The sequence below is a fragment of the Megalops cyprinoides genome, chromosome 9 (assembly GCF_013368585.1).
Source record: "Megalops cyprinoides isolate fMegCyp1 chromosome 9, fMegCyp1.pri, whole genome shotgun sequence".
NCBI classification, from domain to species: Eukaryota; Metazoa; Chordata; class Actinopteri; order Elopiformes; family Megalopidae; genus Megalops; species Megalops cyprinoides.
The window spans coordinates 21,025,353-21,048,295 of record NC_050591.1 but is presented as its reverse complement, the minus strand read 5'-3'; the positions used below and the strand labels follow the sequence as shown (position 1 = coordinate 21,048,295).

The following is a 22,943-nucleotide window of genomic DNA, read 5'->3' as shown; positions in this document are numbered from 1 at the left end:
CTCGAGCGCACCTGTAACCCATTCCTTCAATCAAGCCCTGCCTATATAAGGACTCAGTTTTAGTTGCTTCATTGAGAGATATTGCTCCCTGAGACTCTACTGAGCCTGCTCTCTGTTATGGCTACTGTGTTTAGACTCTCGCCTGTTCTCTGGACCTTGATTGTGCTCTTGGATTTGGTTCTTGTTCTGCTGCTTCTGTTAACGACCTGTTTTTGCTCCTGACTACATGTTGGCCTCAGTGATTAAAACCCATGACCACAATTGGATCCCAGTCTGTTTCATTACAAGCACTACTTCCCAGACATATCTTGTCTTTCCATAATCTTTGGCACACCAGAACATTATCAATATTATCAACATAATATTTTCAATCAATAAAGTTTTTTGCTTTTGAAAAAGTTTGCAGTTTTACAACGATAACATACGATTATGAAGGAGACCATAGGCTAACATTGTAAAACTGCAAGCTGTTGGAGAGTAGAGCTGAACTAATGGCTGTCAGTTTAGTTAATGTAGAATTTGATAGTTGATATTAGGGTGGAATTGGCCCCTGGTTTAATTGGTTAGGACAATGTGAATTTATTCAACCAGGCTAACTGCTAACATTGCCTGCTGTGTAGCAGAGGTAAAGAAAGTCTTTACTGAAAGTTTTTACTGAGTCTAGCAGGGCATGAACTTGGCTTTCAAAACACTTGAAAGCTATAGTTTTCTCTTATTATTTGCACAAGTTTGCTGGATCACGGAGGAGACCCAATGTGGAGCAACATAGAGAAAGGCTGACAGATAATTTCGAATTGTTAGAAACAGCACCTGATAAAATCAAAATACAGATGAAAAGCAAGGCACACTCGCCTAGTAGTGGCATTTGCTGAGGGACATTTTGTGTGAGCAAGCATTGTTAAGATGGCATCTACTTTTGACTTCAGAAAGAATTCTTGATTAATGTGTCAGTGGCTACATCACACTCTCAGTACGGCTTTTCCCCTTTCTCCTGTGCCTATGCAATCAGGAGAGATCTTATTTACGAATAATCTTTATTAAAAATTTTTAGCATGAGAGGCAAGGGGGATCATTGCAATTGCCTGTTTTGACAGAGACACGTGGTCACTCCCCTGCGTGTGCTTCTCCGTTACGGAAACGCCTTTTCCCCTACACATGCTCAGAGAGGTGTCCACGGTGGGTATTTAAACCTGAGAGAGAGCTGCGTCCCGTCCTGAAAGCGTGGAGGTGATGTGGACCGTGCTGGTTCTGGCACTGGCGGCTGGCGGCCTCGCCCTGACAAAGGCAACGTCGGGGGCGGAGTGCGTGCTGCAGGGGACCCCCAGGCCTGCCTCGCTCTCCCAGCCTGGGGACTTTGTGATCGGAGGCGTATTCTCTATTCACTACTACATGCGCACCACTGAGCACAACTACACCAGCGTCCCCGAGCCGCTGCAATGCACAGGGAGGTCAGTAAGGGGGAGGAGGAGAGCAGTGAGAGTGAGGAGCACTGTGTGGAGGGAGATATGTGTGAGACACAGTCTGGAGAGCCCAGTGCAGAGGGAGACATGTGTGAGACAGACCAACGGGAACAGCATGCAGGGAAATGCATGTGAGACAGACTGTACAGCGTTATGCGTGTGTGTGAAACAGTCTAGAGAGGCATATGTGGAGGTGGATTTGTGTGAAGACTGGTGAGCACTAGGATGAGAAAGATGTGTGTGAGGCAGTCTGTTGAGAAGTGTGTTTCTGAGTGAGACAGAGTCTGTTGCAGCATTCAGGTGAGCACTTTACTACCAGACATGTATGGCACCCGTGTGTGTGTGAGATAAAGAAAGTGCTAGTAGAGCTCTTTACCAGCACTAGTAAGTGCTGGTAAAGAGCTCTTTGCTGGAGAAGATTAAGATTTGTGTGTCCACCCACATGACCTACACATGTACTGTTCTTTGTTGCTTTTTAACCCATTGAAGCATGAATGTTTTTGCATGTATTTTATTATTATTATTTCCCTTTTAATCTGAGGGGTTCATTGCAGGTTCCTGAACATGCACATTCATCTCCGTATTCCATTCCTAATTCAGCTCCTTTTCAACTGCTGCTGCTTTTAACTTTTACTGGTACTGCTTAGGTTTTAGAGTGAAGTGAAGACATTTTATGTTAAAAACATTTTTCTTTCATTATTTTAGCTAATTTCTAAAATGTTTTCATTTGTCTGGCTTCTGGCATACCAGTTGGGAACATGTCCTTACAACAAGTATTTCTTTCTTTTACAGTTGAAGACAGCAACTCATGTTAAGAATCTAAAGAAATGTTAGAAATTTTGGAATTTAACCATTTAAAAAATCATTATTGTAATTACAAAGTGGGAAAAGGTAGTGTCTAACCATCTCTAACATGTAACATGCTTTTTAAAATGAAATTGCCAAAAAAATTAAAACATTTTAGTATATTGTTAATGTATACCATGTTGTTATGTTTTCTGTTATGCAGAGTCAGGGTCAATTCCATTTCAATTTAATCATTTCAGGAAATAAACTGATGTTGAATTCAGTCATTGAAAACTCTTGCTAGAAAATGATGGGCAATTTCCAATTCATTTACTGAATTTCACGGTGTCATCATCATATCTCATATCATGTTAATATTGTTGTGTGTTATTTCATGTTCATATTGCTGTGTGTGATGTTAATGTTATCATGTGTGCCGTCACATTCATGTGTGCTGTCATGCTCATGTTGTTATGAATTCTGTCGTGTTTATTTTGTCATTTCTGTCATGTTTATGCTGTAAGGAGTCATGTTCATGTCCCTGTGTGTTAATGTCATTCTGTCATGTTATTCTGTTCACAATATTGTGCATTCAGTAATGCTTAGTGTGTTGTTAACAGTCTGGATTTCCGGGAGCTGCGCTTTGCTTGTGCAATGGTCTTCGCCATCAAGGAGATCAACAACAGCTCAGAGCTCCTGCCTGGTGTAACACTGGGTTACCAGATCCACGACTCCTGTTCTTCTGTGCCAATGGCTGTAAAGATTGCCTTCCAGCTGGCGAATGATATGGATCCAGTCTTCTTTCCCAACGAATCTTGCTCCAAGTCCGCCACAGTCCACGCTGTCGTGGGTGAGTCTGGCTCCACACCCTCCATCGCTATGTCCCGAATCCTCGGACCCTTTGGCATCCCGCAGGTCAGCACCTTTCGCCTGGTCCTCCACTGTCCATTTCAGATATATCATTTTAAAAATATTTCATGCATTAAAAAATCTGCTTCAAGTTAACCTGAGATATGAACATCTTAAGAAGACTATATTTTGTGCCTTGAAATATATGTTACCGTGTGTCTTCAGACAAACAATAAATATTTTTGAATGACAAAGAATGTTCCACTTTCATGGTAAGTTGTCCTTACTGCTGCTGTTTCAAATATAAATCTCTGTGTATAAAAGTTGGCACACTCGTCAGCCCTGAGGACTCTTTCTGCAGCTGTGCTGAAAGTCTGCTGCCCAGGTGCGTAGTGCTGAGTGTGACTTAATGTTCCCATTCTCTACCTGCTTGTGGAGCTACAGGTGAGCCCCTATGCCACCTGCGCTTGCCTCAGTGACAAGAAGCAGTACCCAACCTTCTTCAGGACCATCCCCAGCGACTACTTCCAGGCAGCTGCCCTGGCCCGGCTGGTGAAGCATTTCGGCTGGACGTGGATCGGGGCGGTGCGGAGCGACTCCGACTACGGCAACAATGGGATGGCTGCCTTCCTGCAGGCAGCGCAGGCGGAGGGCATCTGCGTGGAGTATTCTGAGGCCTTCTACCGGACCAACCCCCGCGCCAAGATACAGCGCGTGGCCGAGGTCATCAGCCGGTCCACGGCCCGCGTCGTGGTGGCGTTCGCCGCCCCGGGAGACATGCTGGTCCTACTGCCGGAGCTGGAGCGCCAGGCGCCGCCCCCTCTGCAGTGGATCGGGAGCGAGGCGTGGGTCACCGACCCGGAGATGCTGCGGTACCGCCTGTGCGCCGGCGCCGTTGGCTTCGGGATCCGCCGCTCTGTCATCCCGGGGCTGCGGGAGTTCCTGGTGGACCTCACCCCGGCGCAGGCGTCCGCGTCGCCCCTCCTCACAGAGTTCTGGGAGACGGCTTTTGGCTGTAGCCTGGGGAAAGGCCCGGCGGAAGGGGGTCGGAAAGTGTGTGACGGACGAGAGGATCTGCACCAGCTTCAGAACCCCTACACAGACACATCCCAGCTGCGCATCACCAACATGGTGTACAAGGCCGTGTATGCAGTAGCTCACACCATGCACAGCCTCATCTGCACAGATCAACCAAACGCTCCACCCCACTGTGACAAAAACATCCACATCGAGCCACGGCAGGTAAAACCATATAATAGTAATAGAAAATAATATTTTGCCAAAGCCCTTATCCAATGTGAGTTGCAGAGAAACAGTGCAGAATACAAAGTAAATTAGCATAACGTATACCACACAACAACCTAAAAGACTGCAGACATCCACCTTATTCAATTATAACTTTAATCCCTAGTAGTAGAAATCCCAGCTGGAGACTATTTGTAGGCTGTTATCACAAAATCATACCAGATATCCTGGTGAGGAAAACTAAGTGGATGGCTGGGACCAAAATGTAATTAATGTATAAATTTTTGAATAATTATAAATTATAATTATTAATTTAATTATTAATATTTGAATACGACAATCTTAGGACAGCTATCTTCTTATTTGTGCACTTTCTTATCTAAACAAAGTTGTAACAACTACAGTCTATGCTCCCAGAATGTCATATTGTTCAGTATTCCAGATATTAAAACTGTGTATGTGTAACTGAATATGACAAAAATGTATGCTTAAGCTATGCTGCTCCACCATCATGGAATGTGCTGCAGAAAGAAATAAAACTGGACCATCTCATCTTATCAGATGAATTTAAAGTCAAGATATGGGAGCTGCCCTTTGTCAAAAAGGGTTCCAAACTTAAATACATGTTTATGCTTTTTTGTGAGCTTATGCTAATGTTTTTTTTTTTATTTTTTTATTGTTTATTTGTTGTTCATTGTCTATTGTCCTGTACCATTGTAAATTGTATGTGCTGCCTCTTGGCCAGGACTCTTTTTGAAAAGAGATTCTAAATATTTCCTGGTTAAATAAAGTATAATAAATACACTAAAGATCAGGGGCACGTTTCAGCACTCTGACTTCTTCCCACCAGCTCCTGGAGCGCCTGAGAATGGTAAATTTCACAAGAAATGGATACAAGGTCTCCTTTGACGCCAACGGGGACCCTGTGGCTACCTACGAGCTGGTGAACTGGCAGGTGACGAGGGACGGAGGCGTGGAGTTTGTGACGGTTGGTCACTACGACGCATCTGCTCCTGAGGGACAGGTGTTCAGCATGCACAGAAATATCACCTGGGCAGGCGGCCAGACACAGGTGTGGTTCCATCCTAGTCTTTATTGTTAACCTTTTTTTTCTACTTCATTTTATAAGTTGAAATACTTAGAAATATTGTGACAGGGAGAGGTGGGTGAGGGGGATTTGCTGGCTTTGTGTCTACCACTGTGATTATTTCAAAAGGTGCCTGTGTCAGTGTGCAGTGAGAGCTGTCCCCCAGGCACTCGCAAAGCCATGCAGAGAGGGAGGCCCGTCTGCTGCTACGACTGTGTGCCCTGCGCTGAGGGAGAAATCAGCAATACCACAGGTACTGATAAGCAAGGGGTGTGCAGTCTGTGCAACAGATTAAATGTTACAGTATTGCATCAAGGGTGTAGTAAATCAACACTACAGTGATCTACTATGTTACAGCACTAAGCACAAATAGCACAAATATATTCTGCTTATGTATAGTTTTTATCAGTTTGTTTTGCAGGGACACACACATGTAGCCTGTGAATACAAGATCATATTGATAAGTGTCATTTTCAAGAGGCTTTGCTCAAAAGCAGAACAGCAATGTCTCATCCATGTTTCAATCCCACAATTCCTATGTCTTTCTTCTAGTGCTTCTCCACTTCTCTACACACATGCCTGATTTGGTGTTTTCTCTCTTGTCCAGATTCCCTAGATTGTGTCAATTGTCCAGCAGAATACTGGTCAAACGCTCAGCGTGATGAGTGTGTCCCTAAGCCCATTGAGTTCCTGTCTTTCCATGAGGTTCTGGGGATCATCCTTACGGCATGCTCAGTGATTGGAGCTAGCACAGCTATTGTAGTGGCCATGGTGTTCTACAGGCACAGGGACACGCCCATTGTCAGGGCCAACAACCATGAGCTCAGTTTCCTGCTGCTCTTTGCATTGAAACTGTGTTTCCTTTGCTCCCTCACCTTCATCGGTCGGCCCTCTGAGTGGTCCTGTATGCTGCGCCACACAGCATTTGGTATTACCTTTGTCCTCTGCATCTCTTGTGTTCTGGGGAAAACAATAGTGGTCTTAATGGCCTTCAGGGCTACACTTCCAGGCAGTAATGTCATGAAGTGGTTTGGGCCTCCACAGCAGCGACTGAGTGTTGTATCTTTTACTCTTGTGCAAGCTGTGATATGTACCCTGTGGCTAGTTCTGTCACCTCCTTTCCCCATCAAAAACATGAAACATTACAAGGAGAAAATCATCCTTGAATGTGACCTGGGATCAGCTAGTGCTTTCTGGGCTGTACTGGGGTATATTGGTCTCCTCTCTGCCTTGTGCTTTGTGCTGGCTTTTCTGGCTCGTAAACTGCCTGATAACTTCAATGAAGCCAAATTCATCACATTCAGCATGCTCATATTCTGTGCAGTCTGGATCACCTTTATACCAGCTTATGTCAGCTCACCTGGAAAGTTCACTGTAGCTGTGGAAATATTTGCAATTTTAGCTTCCAGCTTTGGCCTGATCTTTTGCATTTTCGCTCCCAAATGTTTTATTATATTATTTAGACCTGAGCAAAATACCAAGAAGCACATGATGGGGAAAGTGCCATCAAAATCCCTCTGAGACAAACTCCTCCCCCTTGCTCTAGCAGGCCAATCTGGTTCTACAGCATCACATTTCCTCACAATGTTGATGAACTGTATTATGTATGTGTATTATGTATGCGGATTTCTTTCAGTGAAGAAATGTAGATTCCCTCTTGACCAGTTTTTCCTGCTGATACTGATGTTGGCATTGTACCAGAGCCATAAGGCCTCGGGACCCTTGAGACTCTGCACATCCTGAATTAAAGATTTATGAATAAGTGTGGTTGTGGTTTGTGGTGTTTGCATAATGTGTGAATTGTTCAGTCCTCACTCAATATGCGTCAAGCAAAGTATGAATTGCATAAGCGTTGTTGAGTCTGCATAAAAATCCTTTATTTAAGAAATTGTTAAAATATACATTTCAGTATATTGTTACATGTGTATGCATTACATGCTTCATTTTGTTTTTACCATATTTGACAGAAATAATAAGTAAAAGTATACAACATTTTTTACAATAAAGCAACGCTTGCCTCCCGGTGGACCTGTGACCAATTTTTACAGTTGGAGCCAGCAAAAACTACAGATTTCATTGCTATAACCACCAAGCAGGCATTTTTTTGTGATAAGGTTTTCAGTTACATTTCAAAAGCCATAGCATATACTCACACATTCCCCTTGGCCTCAAGCAAGAATATCATCCAGCAGGGGGCAATCTCTCCAAATAAATAGATAGAACCTATTCGCAAATTAGAGTGAATTGAGCTGAACAGCAAAGCCCATCACATCCTATTCACACAACTAACTGACAAGTCTTTTTAAATTCATTTTACTTTTTAAACCAGGAGAATCACCTGACAACCCAATAAACTCTTACAGTGACAACCTGGGGAAACAATGTCTGTAGGAAATGCAATGATTGCACTCATAATCAAATTCCAGTTTGTGAATCTGTCCTGAAAACCAAGATTATTACTTTCTTCCTTATGAGAGTGTCATGGTGCCATGGGATCATTCATGGCCACAGTGACTCAGGACTTCACTTGTTCTAAAAGACAGTTCTGAGAATGTAAAAAACAGCAACAGAAAGAAATGTCTGTTGACAGATGGCTGTTACCTCCAGTTGATAGAGAGTGTTGTTGGTTTGGTCACCAGGCTCTTTTTAGTGTTCCTCTCTGGTCTCAATAAGATGATGTAACACTTGGGCAGGAAGATGCAGAGCAAGAGGCCAAAGCTGGAGGCCAGAATGGCAAAGATCTCCACGGCAACTGTGTACTTTCCTGGGGAGGTGTGGTAAGCTGGGATGAAGGAGATCCACACAGCGAAGAAGATGAGCATGCTGAAGGTGATGAGCTTGGCCTCGTTGAAGGTGTCTGGCAGCTTCCTTCCCAGGAAGGCAAGGGCAAAGCAGGAGCAGGAGAGCAGGCCGATGTAGCCCAGCACCATGTAAAACCCCAGCGTAGACCCCACCTTGCACTCCAGTATGATCTTTCCACCCTCATAGGAGGTGTTCTTGAAGGGGTATGGGGGAGTCCAGCCCAGCCAGCCCGCACACACGATCACCTGTACTGTGGTACAGATCAGGATGACCGCCCTCTGCTGCGCTGGCCCAAACAGGCGGACAGCACTGGAACCGGGCAGAGTGGACCGGAAAGCCACCAGAACCACGATGGTCTTGACCAGGATGCAGGAGATGCAGAGCACGAAGCTGACCCCGAACGCCGCCTGCCGCAGCCAGCAGGACCACTCCGAGGGGCGGCCCACAAACACCAGCGCACACAGGAAGCAGAGTGTGAGTGACAGCAGCAGCAGGAAGCTCAGCTCAGAGTTGTTGGCCTTCACAATGGGCGTGGCCCGGAAGCGATAGAAGATCACAGTGATAACCAGTGTCAGGACCACGCCCAGTAAAGACAGGGTCACCAGAACGATGCCCATAGAGTCATGGAAGGACAGGAACTCTTCCACTGAGGCCACGCAGGTCACCCTCTGTTTGTCTGACCAGTAATACAGAGGGCACTTTGTACACTCTGTGGAGCCTGCAAATGAAAACAGACATAAATAAACTCAATATGTTTGATGTTGTTATTGATTTTAGCGGTTCTGAATGACACGCACACACACAATGCAAATGTCATTATTTTATTGTCATTTATATTCTACATCGTAGGAAAAAATCGTAGTAGTTAACAAAGTACAGATTCCTAAGCATTAATTAGGACCGATTAATGTTGGTATTAATACTATGAGTGGTAGAATGCTCTGAGTAGAGTATTTAGAATGACACAGACACAACTGTAGCACGTGGACAACACCAATTCTGTATCTGCATGCCCTTACTGAGTGGCAGAGTCTGGGGGAGGTGTTAGCTGTGTTTGGGTTTACCTGTGCTGTTGCTGATCTCTCCGTCTGCACAGGGGAGGCAGTCAAAGCAGCAGACGGGTTCCCCTGGCCGTGTTGCCTGTCGCGTGCCTGGTGGACAGCTCTCAGTACACACAGAGACTGGCGCCTGCAGCACAAAGGTTTAACAAAGATTAATGTTACACCCTTCCTCTAAACCCCATATCACTATACATCGGATCCCTTGTTTTCTAAAGCCCTATATCCCTACACCCCTGTGCCTGAAAACCCTGTATTCCTGAACACCCTATCTCTCTATATGCACACATCACAACAACCCTATACATATACCTTTGTACCCTACTTCTATACTGCCTCTAAAACATGTACCACTTGAGTCCTGACCCCGCATAAAAAGAAAAAAAAAACATTTATTGCTGTGTGCGTTATATGTACATGATAGTGGACCTTATGAAGCAGAGGAAGAGGTAGTTACGATACAGACCATGAGTTGTGAGAAGCAGTCAGCCACCTTCTCAGCTGGATTCGCACCATACTGTAAATGTCTTTTTGAGAGATCCCTGCCACGTGTGTCACCAATCTGTCATGCTATGTCAGTGCTCCGCCTCCTTAGCTGTCGTGCTTTTGTTTTCCCTGTGTTTTTCCTGCCCCGCTCCCCGCCCGGTCTCCGCCCGCCTGATTGCCTGCACACCTGCTTTCTATCCCCTCGTCAGCCTTGCCCTATATCTTCCCTGCTTTTCCCTGTCCGGTTGCTAGTTCGTCACAGTGTTTTTCGCCTGTTTCGTCCCCGCGTTTGCTTTATGCTTCTGTCTGCCTGTTTTCCGTTTCTCGACCCTGCTTGTACCCTGACCTCGTTTTTGCCTGCCTCCTTGCCTCGTTTGCTTGATTGCCTGCCTGTCCGGTTCCCCGACCTTGCCTGCTCCGATTTCCCGATCCTTGCTTTGCCCACGGACTGTCTCCCGGTTTTCGACCCTGCCTGTTTTCGGATTAGCGCTTTGCCTGACGATTCCATTAAAGACGCACGGAACCCGACGCTCCCGTGGTCCGCGCCTGAGTCCCTGCCTGAGCTCCGACAGTCTAGCCCTACAGCATGATTGACTGTAAATGGATTTTATAATTCTCTAGATACAAGAGAAGACATGTGTGAGCAAATATCAATGAGCCTAGGACCTAATTTACCTGAAGCTGTGGACTCTTCAGTATACAATGCCCTATTTCTTTTTCTTTTTCCTTTTTCTTTTTACATGGCAGGAAAATGCTTTTATATACCCCACAATGCTATTTCAGTGCTAATTCAACAGTGTGAAGATAATTCACAACACTTCCAACCAGGAAAGGCTGTGTTTCACCAAGCACAATAGACCATGCAAAAAAAACATTTTAAATCAAATTTGGACCTTTGGCATGAGTTACAGCCTGGCTGTGATCCACAAGAGCACAGTCCAGGCCCAAATACCAGTCAACCATGTGGAGGCCTGATAGGCCAACAGAACAACCGTGTAGGTCATTTGGCCAGAACAACACATCCTGTAGGACTGTGCTGCAAGCAGATGGTGTGTGTGCATATTTGTGTGCTTGTGTTTCTCTTTGTGTGTGTGTCTGTACTTGCATGTGAGGCCCCTAAGAAACTCAATGTCCTGTAACACAAAGACTGGATGCCCCTTTTCCTTGTCATTCATTTCCATCACATGGCAGTATTTACTGTCAGACACCCTTTCGTCTTTCACATATTTTGAACCCACGTATAGAGCGTTGCACGACAACATTTGCTTCAGGGTACAACCAAGTCTCACCAAGGACTGAATCACACGGCTCTCTGTTACAGTTCTCAAATCACTGCATAACACTGCAGCCTCTGGGATCGATAGAAGATAAGAATAGTATTATTATTATCATTATTACTATATTTTTGGGAAAATGTTTTAAATCACAATCAGATGAAAAGTCACAAAAAACACTCTTTCACATTTCCACTCAGGCTTATCTATTTTCCAGCTGACACATGGACTCACCTGTGTCTGCCCACCTGTCCACATAATCAGGTCCTCTTCCATCTGGAGCTGCAGCCCCTCTGGGGCAGAGGCATCATAACTGCCCACCTTCTTGAACCTGATTCCTCCGTTGTCATCATTCTGCCAGTTGATTATATCGTACAGAGGCACTGGTTCTCCATTTGTGTCAAAATATACCTTTTCTCCCAGCTGGTTTGTAAAGTTCACTCTCCTCAAGTAGGATAAAAGCTGTGAAGGGTGTTTAGGAAAAAAAGCATGTACTGTATAGCTCTGTAGTCACAAATATTCACACTCTTTAATACAGAATGTTATGTTATATGCATTGAAGGGGATTACCTCTCTTGCTTCAAACTGGGTGCCCGTCTTACAAGCCCTGTTTCCTGTAGCTTGTCCATTATGATCACACTGTAGAAGCTGATGCAGGGCATGAGCGATGGCATATACTGCCTTGTACACATTGTAGGAGACCCTCAGCTGGGACACATCGGTGTAGATGCTGTTCCTGCCCCTCAGTTCTTCAGCACCAGTGCACACTGGAGGCACAGGGCCCGGGCCAGCCGGCAGCTCCCCATGGAAACCCAGCCTGCAGGAGAACATCTCCTCCCAGAACATGTTGACGAAGACGGACTCCGGTCTGGGAGAGGGACGGATCTGCAGCAGGAAGTCTCCCAGCCCGGGGATGCTAGCGCTGCGGAAGGCAAAGCCCAGGGTCCCTGTGAGTACGGAGTGGAACCGTGGGGCAGAGAGCAGCGTGGCAGTCACCCAGGCCTCGCTGGCCACCCACTGCCACCCGGTCAGGTTCCGGCGGGCCACCTCAGCCAGAAGGTCATACAGCTGGCCCTCGGTGGAGAAGGCAATGACGACGCGGGCTCTGGAGGCCTCCAGGGTGTCGGCGATCTGGCGGAGTCGCTCTGGGGAGGGGACCTTGGGGAGGGTGCTGTAGAAGGCCAGGCAGCCCCCGCGTTCACGCAACTGCTCAGAGAAGGCCTGGATCCCATACCGACTGTAGTCATCCTCGGTCCCCACCGCACCCACCCAGCGCCACCCGAAGTGGGTGACCAGGCGGACCAGCCCGCGCACCTGGAAAAGATCGCTGGGCACCGTCCGCAGGAAAGAGGGGAATGCGTGCTTGTCATTTAGACATGCACAGGTGGCAAAGTAACTCACCTGGGCAACAAACAGAAAGATGCCATAATCACACAGGTGTTACAGAACATTTGTAAAGTTGGTAAAAGACTCTTGGCTTTTTATAAGTATTTAACTGTACCATCTTCACTAAATAAACAGATCTACAACAAATATAATTTTAATCTAGGGCAAACTAATACATATTTGGGGTTTAAGCACAGCAAATGTTGAGTTGGATATACAACACATATCAGCACAGTTGTTTTACATACTGTCTACAGTACCATCACAGACATTATCTGTGCAAGCGTTAAGCTACCCAACTTGTGGAAACATGCAAAATAACATTGAGATAACCCGTATTAAAGGCACAACTTGTAAAAACATACAGCATCACTGAGCACCTACAACCAACCAGCTGTTTACACACTAGAACTGATACTACTATCACAACGATAAAAAGTATGGAGGTGACACTAAATCATTTGCAAAACTGCTATAAACTATAAAACATAACTGTTGTAACCGCTGTAAGACTGCTGCTTCTTCTCATACAAGTCACAATTCTAAAACCCTGTATTGAAAAACACTAAATATAAATTCCTTCAACACTGAATATATTACACATCTCCACATAGCCCAGGTGTGCTCTCTGCTTCAGAGCAGTTGATTAACATTGAGCAGGTGACACCTGTAGCTGTGCTTCTCTCATCCTAAGGAAATGGTATAACTCATTCTTTTTATCAAAGTCTATCGCAGGCCGTCATCACTGTCATGCATTGCATGGTTTAATTAGTCATCTGAACAAAATCTAGAAGAGCTTCAACATAACAGAAACTAAAATAACTGACATAAATGTGTATGGTCTGTCTGTGGATAATGCCAGGTCAGCATGAATGATTCCAGCAAGGAAATGCTCCAGACTAAAGCAGATTTGCATTTCTCCCAAACACAATACACATTTTTCATTAAAGGCATATGAGATAAGGGGTTTTTGTCATATCATGCAGGCATTGGGCTGCTTTAATCTTAAAAATGTATGTTATTCTAGTGGGTTATATACATGTATCTTTTAAGGCATATATTGGAAAGTGCTGTACACTTACTAGGTTTAGCTGTAACTATTATAAAATAATTTGTTTTACCTCTTCTCATGATTTTTTGTCTGAGCTGGTTGTTTTGTAATGTACCAATACAACCGCTGTTTGTGTTGTACATCTATAACGCAATAGTTATGTTCCCTAAAATGACTCTGTCAACCAACCCGTCAGCCAGAGAGAAAGGAGTCCACTGCTCCAAACAGTGTCTGGTAGTCAGTCAGAGCGGTATTCACAATGGCACAGCAGGTCTTGACTCACTTTTAAGCAAGAGAGAGGGTTTGAGGGAAAGAAAGGAGGAACGCTTATCTTTAATGCCTTTCTCTCCAGCCCAGGTTTTTTACGCCTTACTGAACAATTATGAGTTCACTGTCTGACTCCTGCTTGCTGAGAAGAATGATCACCCTATTTTTACACGCACAGTAAAGTCACTTGTCTCTTTGTACCCATACTAGTAATTGAACTTCACATTTTTATTATTACATTTTCATTCCTGATATGGACTGAGTGAAGTTACCAACATTTGCCACAATTGCATTGCTATGCTCATGTAAAATCCTGATCCTACCACACTAGGCTCCAGTGTTCTGAGCTCCTCAAATATGTTGTAAATGAAATATACTTTACTCTATCAACATCAATAAGTTATAGTTATTCAAGACTTACATTACATACACACATACACACATACACACACACACACACACACACACACACACACACACACACACACACGTATGTACTGTCTGTCTGTATTTCAGTAAAACTCACCAGTGGGATCCCAAAGGGCCCCAGTGTGTGGGCGACGGCCCGGGTGGGTGATGAGGACGCCAGGCCGATCACGGCAGACACGGGGGCACCGGTGAGGCACAGGGGAGCAGCACCTGCCTGGCCTGATGAGTCATTGACAAGCGAGAGTGCCCCTCGGAGGCCGGTGTGGATGTGGTCACAGCTGTCCAGGATCCTGTAACCCAGCCGTACCCCAGGCAGCAGGCTGGTGCTGTTGTTGATCTCCTCAATGGCAAACACCATGGTCTGGACCCAACGGAAAGCCCTGTAGTCAAACCTGGGAAAGACAAAGAATCACGGGACACAGGTCACGAAGCATTACATTAAACATTAAATATTCGTTTAGCAGACGCTCTCATCCAGAGCGACTTCCAGCACAATAGAACATAAGTGTGTCCACTGAAGTAGAATGAGCAAAAGTGCCAGATCAGGCAAACAACACTTCCAGACCAGTGAGTGTAAGCATAACTCCATAATTCCACAACTGATGAAATACACTCTGCTGCAGAGAAGAACAGTAAAGGGGTAGAATGACAGTTGGCATGATATGCTTCTGTGGCTAAACATACTCTGCATCCAAGGACTGGGAGAGACGAGTGGATACGAGAATGATGATGGCTTTCCTGGAGCTGTCCATAGTCTGAGGTAGAGCAGCGCTGTGGTGGACTGCAGAGGATGCAATAGTGATGCCCAAACTGTACCATCGATTCAAGAGCAGTCTTTGCATCCGTGACATTCAGAGGCTCTATCACCCCATTAAGATCTGCGTCAGAAAAGCCTGTTATGCAGAAAGCAGGGAGCATTGCAGATCAGGTCCAATCAAAGACCTCCAAGTACTCTATGCTTTTGTAGCTGACCTTAGGAGGAAGGTGTATTTTTTGAAAAAGAAGGATTTTTAGAGAGCGACACAGTAGTACTTACCCATGGCAGCGATCGTGGTGTGGCTTGAACACATACGAGAGGTTGGGTTCCGGGGCAGTGAAGTGCAGGGGGAACAGCCCCCCGATGACAACGTCCCCACTCTTTTCCAGCATGGGATGATCAAAGTCACCCAACCGCCGGCACAACTGCTCCGTCTCCAAGCCTCCAACAGATATGGCCAAAAAAAGCATAATTGGAAACTGAAGGCCTGTTACGGTGGCACTGAGAGTTGGCATCCCAGAGACTTGAGACATGGGCAGACACATCACACTGAATGCAACACACACCCGATAAATCTCATTATACCTGCCCTATAAACCACATTACACCCACCCATGTGATTTTATCATATGACTGACAGTAGCCCTCATGGGACAAATAGGCAAAGAAAAAATGGCAAAAGGGAAGGTATTGCATGAAGGGTTCACAGACATTGCACTGAGAGAATCAGTTAGCCATGTGACTTTCCCTGCAGCGACACTGAGTTTCTCTGAACAAACACCAGAGAGCCAGCTCTCAACAAGGACTAATTTATTTCAACATTGCTTTTATTCTCTGAGCAATGGCTTTATTACACATCGATCTGAAGATTAAGAGACTGACAGTATCAAATTGCTCAGAAGAATAAAGTGAAAAACAATCAATCAATGATATAATAATAACAATTGAAAGTGGCATTTATTAAGTTAGCTTTGATATAAAAAGATACACAGAACAAGAGGGAAATGAAGAAGGAGAGAAAAAGAGAGACATTATCCTGCATCATAATAAATACACCCTAATTTCACATTTTTGAAAAAACAATAACATGAGTTGTTGCCATAGGAAAAGAGCAACCATTTCGGTCTATGCCTACATACATTAATACCCACAAATCAGCTGTCTGCTGTGCTTTGGCAACACAGTCATGTGTCTTGTCAATAAAAGCACCTAATAACAAATTGAAATTGAAAGTGAGAGATGGAGACAGAGAGCAGGAACTGTGACAGACAAATTGCATTCAGACTGCACAGAGCTGTAAATTGGAGCCTATTTGCAGACTAGCAAGAGTGGCGATCAAGAAGACAGGAAGGGGCTTGTAAGAGATGTTGATGGTTGATGGATATATCATATAATCTTGGCTGCAGAGATGGACAGTGAAAAATGTCTTTGTAATAAAATTGCTATCAGATCTGCGATGAGAGTGAGTCTACTTTGAGACAGTCTGACCAACAGCAATGGCAGAGAGAGAGAGAGCAAGAGAGAGAGAAAGAAAGGGGGTGGGGGGATGGGGTGTGTGTGTTTGTGTGTGTGCGTGTGGGAGGGGGAAGGGGGTGTTCCTTTGTGCTCCACACATGAATGCAGAAGTGCACACTCCCTGGAGTTCAGGTATACCTTTCAGCTGAAAAGAGAGCAGCAGTGCTGTGACCTGCTGCATATGAGTGCCACCTATAGGCCACTCTGTGTAAGAGGATTGCATCCCAGATTCAGCTTCCCTGATACATGGAGACATGGCTGAAGGTGTGCCCCCCTTTCCGCTCAGGAAGAGCTGCTGTTCCCATATCAACTCAGCAGGGGGCTACACGTTCTCTGTCTCCACTGCTCTGGAGCCCAGTGGGAGCAGCAGTGTACATGTCAGCAGTAGACAGCTGTACTCAGAGACTGGCTAAGTCTTACACTGTGGTGCCTATGGTTTTTTGATCCATGAAACATTAAAATCAACCCAAAAATATACTTTCCAAGTCTTTCTTGATGATCTCCCTGTGACTCAATTTCCCGTTCAAATACAAAACAAAGTATTTTAAAAGGCAGAGTCATGATAAAAAATATATAGTGGAGAAATACATAGTAGATCAGAGCAATGAAACCTTATTTATTAATTTTAATGCCACAACTTTGGAATACACATGAGACCAGTGATCCCATTATGTAAGCTCAGTCACAAAACACAACTGTCATACAATTTTAATCTTTGGGCCTTTGTTGAGGAGGTCAGAGCAGAGAAATATCCTCAAGGCACCTGTCAGGAAGGGTTAAGCTGTGGTATGATGCCGCTGAGGGCACCAGTCTCCACAGAGGGCAGGGCTGCATGCTCTATAAAGCCATGCAGCATGTATGCAAGACAGTGAAGTGCTGGACAGGTACACTGCAGCTGCTGCTGCGGAGATGCGGGTCTCTCTGTCTCTGTGCCTGAACCTGGCCCTCGTCTGCGCCACCGCTGCTGCGGGACCAGGCTGCCGACTCCGAGAAACGTTCCGTCTGAACGGGATGTACCGGCCTGGGGACGTGGTTTTCGGGGGCCTGTTCGAGGTGCACTTTCTAACGGTGTTCCCTGAGCTGTCATTTACATCTGAACCAGACCAGCCGACTTGTGAACAGTAAGTAAGTCGTTCTACTCCTCAGCAAAAACAGACAGACACATGCACACAGACACACACACACACAGGCACACACACACACACACTTGCTCCCAGACTGAAAAACAATATCTGCAATGACCCTTCAACAGTACATAACAAAGTCGGATTAAAAAATCAGGCAAAGGTGTCTCCTTTAATATTACTGTGATCACTGATTTAATCCATTTCTTATTTACATTTCTTTTACTTTTCATCATTGGATTATTTGATATTTGCTTCCATGCTACACACGGTGTATTATTTATCAGCTGCACAGCTTATTCCACGGTTGAAAGAACTAACTTTGAAGACAGAGCAGAGGAAATAACTGTCTTTATCTTCTTTTCTCCCCCAGCTTCGACTTGGCAGGGTTCCAGGCAGCGCAGACCATGGCCTTTGCCATTGAGGAGATAAACAGAGACCCCAATCTGCTGCCCAATGTCACTCTCGGTTTCCATCTCTATGACAACTGTGTGAAGCTGGCCGTGGCATTCCGGGCAGCCACAGCACTGGTCAGTGGGACAGAGGAGTCATTATCGGACATGGAGTGCACAGGATCACCCCCGGTTCTGGGCATTGTGGGTGATCCAGGGTCAACCCACTCCATCGCCATTTCCAGAGTGCTGGGCCTGTTTCGCGTCCCCTTGGTACGGACAGAGCACTTACCAGACCGATGGGGTCCAGTCCTCATCCTGAAGGGCAACAGCCTGGCTGTTCTGTCAGCTTATCTGAATTACAGTGGGAGAGCATTAAATCTAATCACTATAGCACTCTGTCCTTGACTTTGTCTGTGCCTCAAAAACGATTGAAGTAGAACAGTCTAGGCTTTGATCCCCGTATAACAGACATCTTCTCAGTAAAACTGGATCAGCTTTAAATGACTGGGATCATCACTTTTCAAATGAATTTCAATTGCCCCCTTTGGATCAACACTACCTAAATTAATAGGCAAAAGAGAACATGCCTTTGTTCAAATGGATACCATTATTCAGTACAGGAAGGATTAACATATCTGCTGTCTGTCTGTGGCAAAAATTCAACCTCCCATATCATATATGTGCTAATTCTTTTATTCATCCACTTGGATTTATTTGGATTTTATTTAAATTTGAGCCAAGCAGCCACTAGAGGCATTAGCATGGACATGCTTTTCAGGATTTGCTATTTTAATGCAATGTATCTGCTTTTGCGTAAAATTTTATGTTTTAAACCAGCAACAAAATGGTTTGCCCGTTGAGAGCAAAAAAAGTTCAATCTAATTTAATAGAATTGAATGAAGTGAGTATCAGATTTAAGCAAGTACAAACCGTTGGTGAAACAGTGTGTGTTCTGGACTTATGGTAAGTGTTTCATAACCACAGCATTAATGTGTAGCACAGTATGGTTCTGAAACTGTTGTCGGGTCCTAAGGTAACACAGTACGATTCCTTGATTTCTCAGCTTGTGCCTCAGCCACCTGATTCTACCAAAGCTCACTTGTAATGTGTATCATGTTCACATGCACTACACTTTTCAAGAATCTTGTACACTAGGTTTAAGGCAGTGAAATGTTCTTGTTGAATTGTTTGAAAAAGGAGGCCTGGCACTGGGCTGACTTGCCTGGTCAACACTGGAATAATGTGCACTTCTTTACTCTGATCATTGTGTGTGAGGGTCAGTTTGTGCTCCCTTGCTTGGTTCTGTACACACTTTTACTGTAATTTATTTCCCCTGGAGTTGTTAGCTGATGATTTGCTCCCTATAAATCTCCTGCATCTTTCTCTTCTACCAGGTGAGTTACTTTGCCACCTGCTCTTGCCTGAGCGACAGACAGTACCCCTCCTTCTTCAGAACCATTCCCAGTGATGCCTTCCAGGTCAGAGCTATGGTCCAGATTCTGCAGCGCTACAACTGGAGTTGGGTCGGGCTTATCGTCAGTAATGATGACTACGGGCTTCACGCCGCCCGCTCGTTCCACTTGGAGGTCAGCCGTTTCGGCTGCGTGGCCTTCTCCGAGGTCCTGCCCCGAGACAACGACCGCACGGAGATCTCTCGAATCGTGGGGGTCATCCGGCGCTCCACGGCACGGGTCATTGTGGTCTTCTCCACTGAGGCATATCTGCTGCCCCTAACTGAGGAGATAGTCGTGCAGAACCTGACCAGGCGGCAGTGGATTGCCAGCGAGGCCTGGGCTACCTCACCTGTCTTTCACACACGCCAACTTCTCCCCTTCCTAGGAGGCACCCTGGGAATTGCTATCCGCCGGGGGGAGATCCCGGGGCTCCGGGACTTCCTGCTCAGCATTCGCCCTGACTTCGATCCCGCCAACAACATGGTCAACATGTTCTGGGAGGAGGTATTTGGCTGCAGCTTCAGTTCGGGGTCCCCTGGCAGGATCTGCACCGGGCAGGAAAGCCTGGAGGGCAAGGAGACGGCGTACTCCGATGTGTCAAATCTCAGGCACTCTTATAATGTGTACAAAGCAGTTTACGCTCTGGCGCATGCACTGAACGACCTTTTGAGCTGTGAGCCTGGGAAAGGACCCTTCCCGGGGCACAGCTGTGCTGAACTCCGCACCCTGAAGCCCTGGCAGGTGAGAGGCAGGTGAAAGAGAATATACCCTGCATGCAGAGGAGCATAAAGTAATCAAAAAACAAATATATTCATGACAAAGACGCAACTGAGCAGATTTCATATTCAAAAGCAAGGCAGGGACATACACCTTTAGATGGAGAGTATGCTCTCTGTCACGTGGTCACTTTTAATGTGAGAGAGTACACTCCACAAGAGTACACGTGGCATACCGCACACATACACATAAACTGAATGGTAGAGAACTACTGTAGTCATGACAACTGTATAATAGTTTTTCTTTTTCATTATTTAATTTTCATGATTTTCCTCAAATAAATAAATAATCAAATTTACTGTTATTGACAGCAACACACAATGGATAGTGGTTAAGCATTTCTTAAATAGCTGTGTTTTGCTCCTGACTGTTGTACTCTTGGAACATTTAACTACCCTTCCTGTCTGTCTTCTCCCTATATTTTTCCCCTTTGTCCACCCCCTGAGCAGCTGGTGCACTATCTGGAAAGGGTTAACTTCACCACCAGTTTTGGTGACCGTGTGTCCTTCGATGAGAACGGTGATGCTCTGGCCATCTACGATGTGATGAACTGGCAGAGGGCCCCAGATGGGACTGTGAGAACTGTGACTGTCGGAGTCTTTGACGAATCTGCTCCTTCCGGGAAGGAGCTCCAATTGGACGAGGGAAACATCTTTTGGAACTTTGAGTCCAATAAAGTGAGCCTACCTCCCTCATTCTTCTGAATCACACTGTGAGCATGTCAGAGGTTCTCTGTCATTTTCATCCCCATGATGTTTACTGTTTCAAGGACTGGCTCGTTATCGAAGTTGTATTTTCTTCCTCTGTGTGAAGCTTTTTTCATTTAATTCCCCAGGCATGTCAGGTATATGTCAGCCTGCTCAGTTATTGTGCTCACAGGCACTGGGTGTATAAGTACACTACCACTGTTTGGGCAGCTCATACATTTGCTGTCACATGACCATAAGCAGTAGAATGTACAATGTTTTTAAATGCTGTTTAGGAGCTGTTTGTTCTAATATCTGCTGCTCTGACGGCAACCCCCCCTCCAGCCCCCCCGCTCCATCTGCAGCGAACCCTGCCCCCCTGGCACCAGGCGGGCGAGGAGGAAGGGTGAGCCAGTCTGCTGCTTCGACTGCCTTCCCTGTGCAGAAGGAGAGATCAGCAACGAGACAGGTTAGTGCAAAAAGCAGGACAGAGAATAAGACATGGGAGCCTACCGCTCTGTGAGCTGGGACACATTCCCAGTTAAAACTGGGAACAAGGTGGAATGAAGAGTCCTGGTGATTTGGATAGCTTCCACAGTATGGAGCCTTTCTGAAAACCCAAAGAGAAAGGACCTCTGCCTGATTTGATCTGAAATCTCACAGTGGGGCCATAAAATAGACATCAATTGGTTTCAGTGATTGCTTTTTTTTCTATACAAGCCTCTTGAAATTCCAAGCTAAACTCTTGTCTAAGGCTGTCTACCTGAGGTAATCATCACAAGATACAGATCAATATCCTGCCTTCTTCTCCTTTGATAGGACACTTATTCCCCCATGCTGTCCTGGAGAGATTACACTGAGCTTGTTTCCTATGAGTATTGTAGCAGTTGAGTTTTAGGACTGTTGCTGCTGGTATGGCACTGTGTTCAGCAGACAGGTCTGTTATTATTGTTATCCTCTCTTCCAGACTCCAGTGAGTGCTCCAAGTGCCCACCAGATTTCTGGTCAAATCCACTCAGAGACCGCTGCGTGCCCAAGCAAATTGAATTCCTCTCCTTCCAGGAGCCCCTGGGAATCTCCCTCACGACCGTCTCACTGCTGGGGGCCTGCATCTGCACGGGCGTGCTATCTATCTTTGTACGTCACAGGAACACACCAGTGGTTAAGGCCAACAACTCGGAGCTGAGCTTCCTGCTGCTGCTGTCACTCACCTTCTGCTTCCTGTGCTCACTGCTGTTCATTGGCCGGCCACAGTTGTGGACCTGCCAGCTGAGGCATGCGGCATTCGGGATCAGCTTCGTCCTATGCATTTCCTGTATCTTGGTCAAGACAATCGTGGTGGTGATGGCCTTCAAGGCTGCGCGTCCGGATGGGAATGTGATGAAGTGGTTTGGAGCAGCGCAGCAGAGGGGCACTGTGCTGGCCTTCACTGTCATCCAGGCAGTGATCTGCACAGTGTGGCTGACCACCGCGTCCCCAGCGCCATACAAAAACACCCGCTACCAGAACTCCAAAATTATCTATGAGTGTGCGGTGGGCTCCATCGCCGGGTTCAGTGCTTTGCTCGGCTATATCGGCCTACTGGCGGCCATCAGCTTCCTGTTGGCCTTCCTGGCAAGGAATCTGCCAGATAATTTCAATGAAGCCAAGTTCATCACCTTCAGCATGCTCATCTTCTGCGCCGTCTGGATTGCCTTTGTCCCCGCCTATGTCAGCTCTCCAGGGAAGTACTCTGATGCGGTAGAAATCTTTGCCATCTTGGCCTCAAGCTTTGGGCTCCTGGTAGCAATATTCGCACCAAAATGCTATATCATTCTGCTTCATCCAGAGAGAAACACAAAGAAAGCGCTAATGGGTCGTGGTGTTCCAAAAAAGTAGTGCTTGTTTTGACAAAATCATTGCTACTACTTTTGGTTATTATAGACTTTTTTTTCCCCTCAGAAAGATGATTAAAAATTCAATAAACAGGACTTTTCAACTTATCAAAGAAGTAAACGTATTCATCTTTTTGTGGCTTTATAAAGTGACAAAAATTCAAATACATGTTGTATTTCA

The 22,943-nt window shown here is 45.7% G+C and overlaps 3 protein-coding genes across 3 annotated transcripts in view; 2 read left to right on the top strand and 1 right to left on the bottom strand.

The window, feature by feature from the left end:
- Window positions 1–14,553, bottom strand: part of LOC118782752 (extracellular calcium-sensing receptor-like) — a 77,225-nt gene extending 62,672 nt beyond the window's left edge. Inside the window, exons 1-5 of the mRNA XM_036536297.1 lie at window positions 14,278–14,553; window positions 11,618–12,448; window positions 11,282–11,509; window positions 9,294–9,417; window positions 8,754–8,947 (exon numbers count right to left, since the gene is read on the bottom strand). Coding sequence (XP_036392190.1) covers window positions 8,754–8,947; window positions 9,294–9,417; window positions 11,282–11,509; window positions 11,618–12,448; window positions 14,278–14,538 — 1,638 coding nt within the window. The 5' untranslated portion in view covers window positions 14,539–14,553. The remainder of the gene's footprint in view (window positions 1–8,753; window positions 8,948–9,293; window positions 9,418–11,281; window positions 11,510–11,617; window positions 12,449–14,277) is intronic.
- On the top strand, window positions 1,375–6,948 carry LOC118782765 (extracellular calcium-sensing receptor-like). Its single transcript, XM_036536311.1, has 6 exons — window positions 1,375–1,448; window positions 2,867–3,161; window positions 3,540–4,337; window positions 5,191–5,412; window positions 5,557–5,680; window positions 6,035–6,948. Exons 1-6 carry the CDS (start codon window positions 1,390–1,392, stop codon window positions 6,946–6,948), a joined length of 2,412 nt encoding a protein of 803 aa, XP_036392204.1. The 5' UTR covers window positions 1,375–1,389.
- Window positions 14,554–17,361: 2,808 nt separating the features above from the next.
- Window positions 17,362–22,815, top strand: LOC118782755 (extracellular calcium-sensing receptor-like). Its single transcript, XM_036536302.1, has 6 exons — window positions 17,362–17,573; window positions 17,950–18,241; window positions 19,366–20,166; window positions 20,652–20,879; window positions 21,234–21,357; window positions 21,856–22,815. Exons 1-6 carry the CDS (start codon window positions 17,362–17,364, stop codon window positions 22,764–22,766), a joined length of 2,568 nt encoding a protein of 855 aa, XP_036392195.1. The 3' UTR covers window positions 22,767–22,815.
- The last annotated feature ends 128 nt before the right edge of the window (window positions 22,816–22,943 follow it).

What these genes read in the sequence shown, in the direction of transcription:
- LOC118782765 (XM_036536311.1), top strand. Translation starts at nt 1,390, where the DNA reads ATGCGCACCACTGAGCACAACTACACCAGCGTCCCCGAGCCGCTGCAA. An exon ending in GACCCTTTGGCATCCCGCAG is followed by an intron (nt 3,162 to 3,539) that starts GTCAGCACCTTT and finishes GTGGAGCTACAG; the next exon opens with GTGAGCCCCTATGCCACCTG. An exon ending in GGGCAGGCGGCCAGACACAG is followed by an intron (nt 5,413 to 5,556) that starts GTGTGGTTCCAT and finishes TTATTTCAAAAG; the next exon opens with GTGCCTGTGTCAGTGTGCAG.
- LOC118782755 (XM_036536302.1), top strand. Translation starts at nt 17,362, where the DNA reads ATGCGGGTCTCTCTGTCTCTGTGCCTGAACCTGGCCCTCGTCTGCGCC. An exon ending in GACCAGCCGACTTGTGAACA is followed by an intron (nt 17,574 to 17,949) that starts GTAAGTAAGTCG and finishes TTTCTCCCCCAG; the next exon opens with CTTCGACTTGGCAGGGTTCC. An exon ending in GCCTGTTTCGCGTCCCCTTG is followed by an intron (nt 18,242 to 19,365) that starts GTACGGACAGAG and finishes CTCTTCTACCAG; the next exon opens with GTGAGTTACTTTGCCACCTG.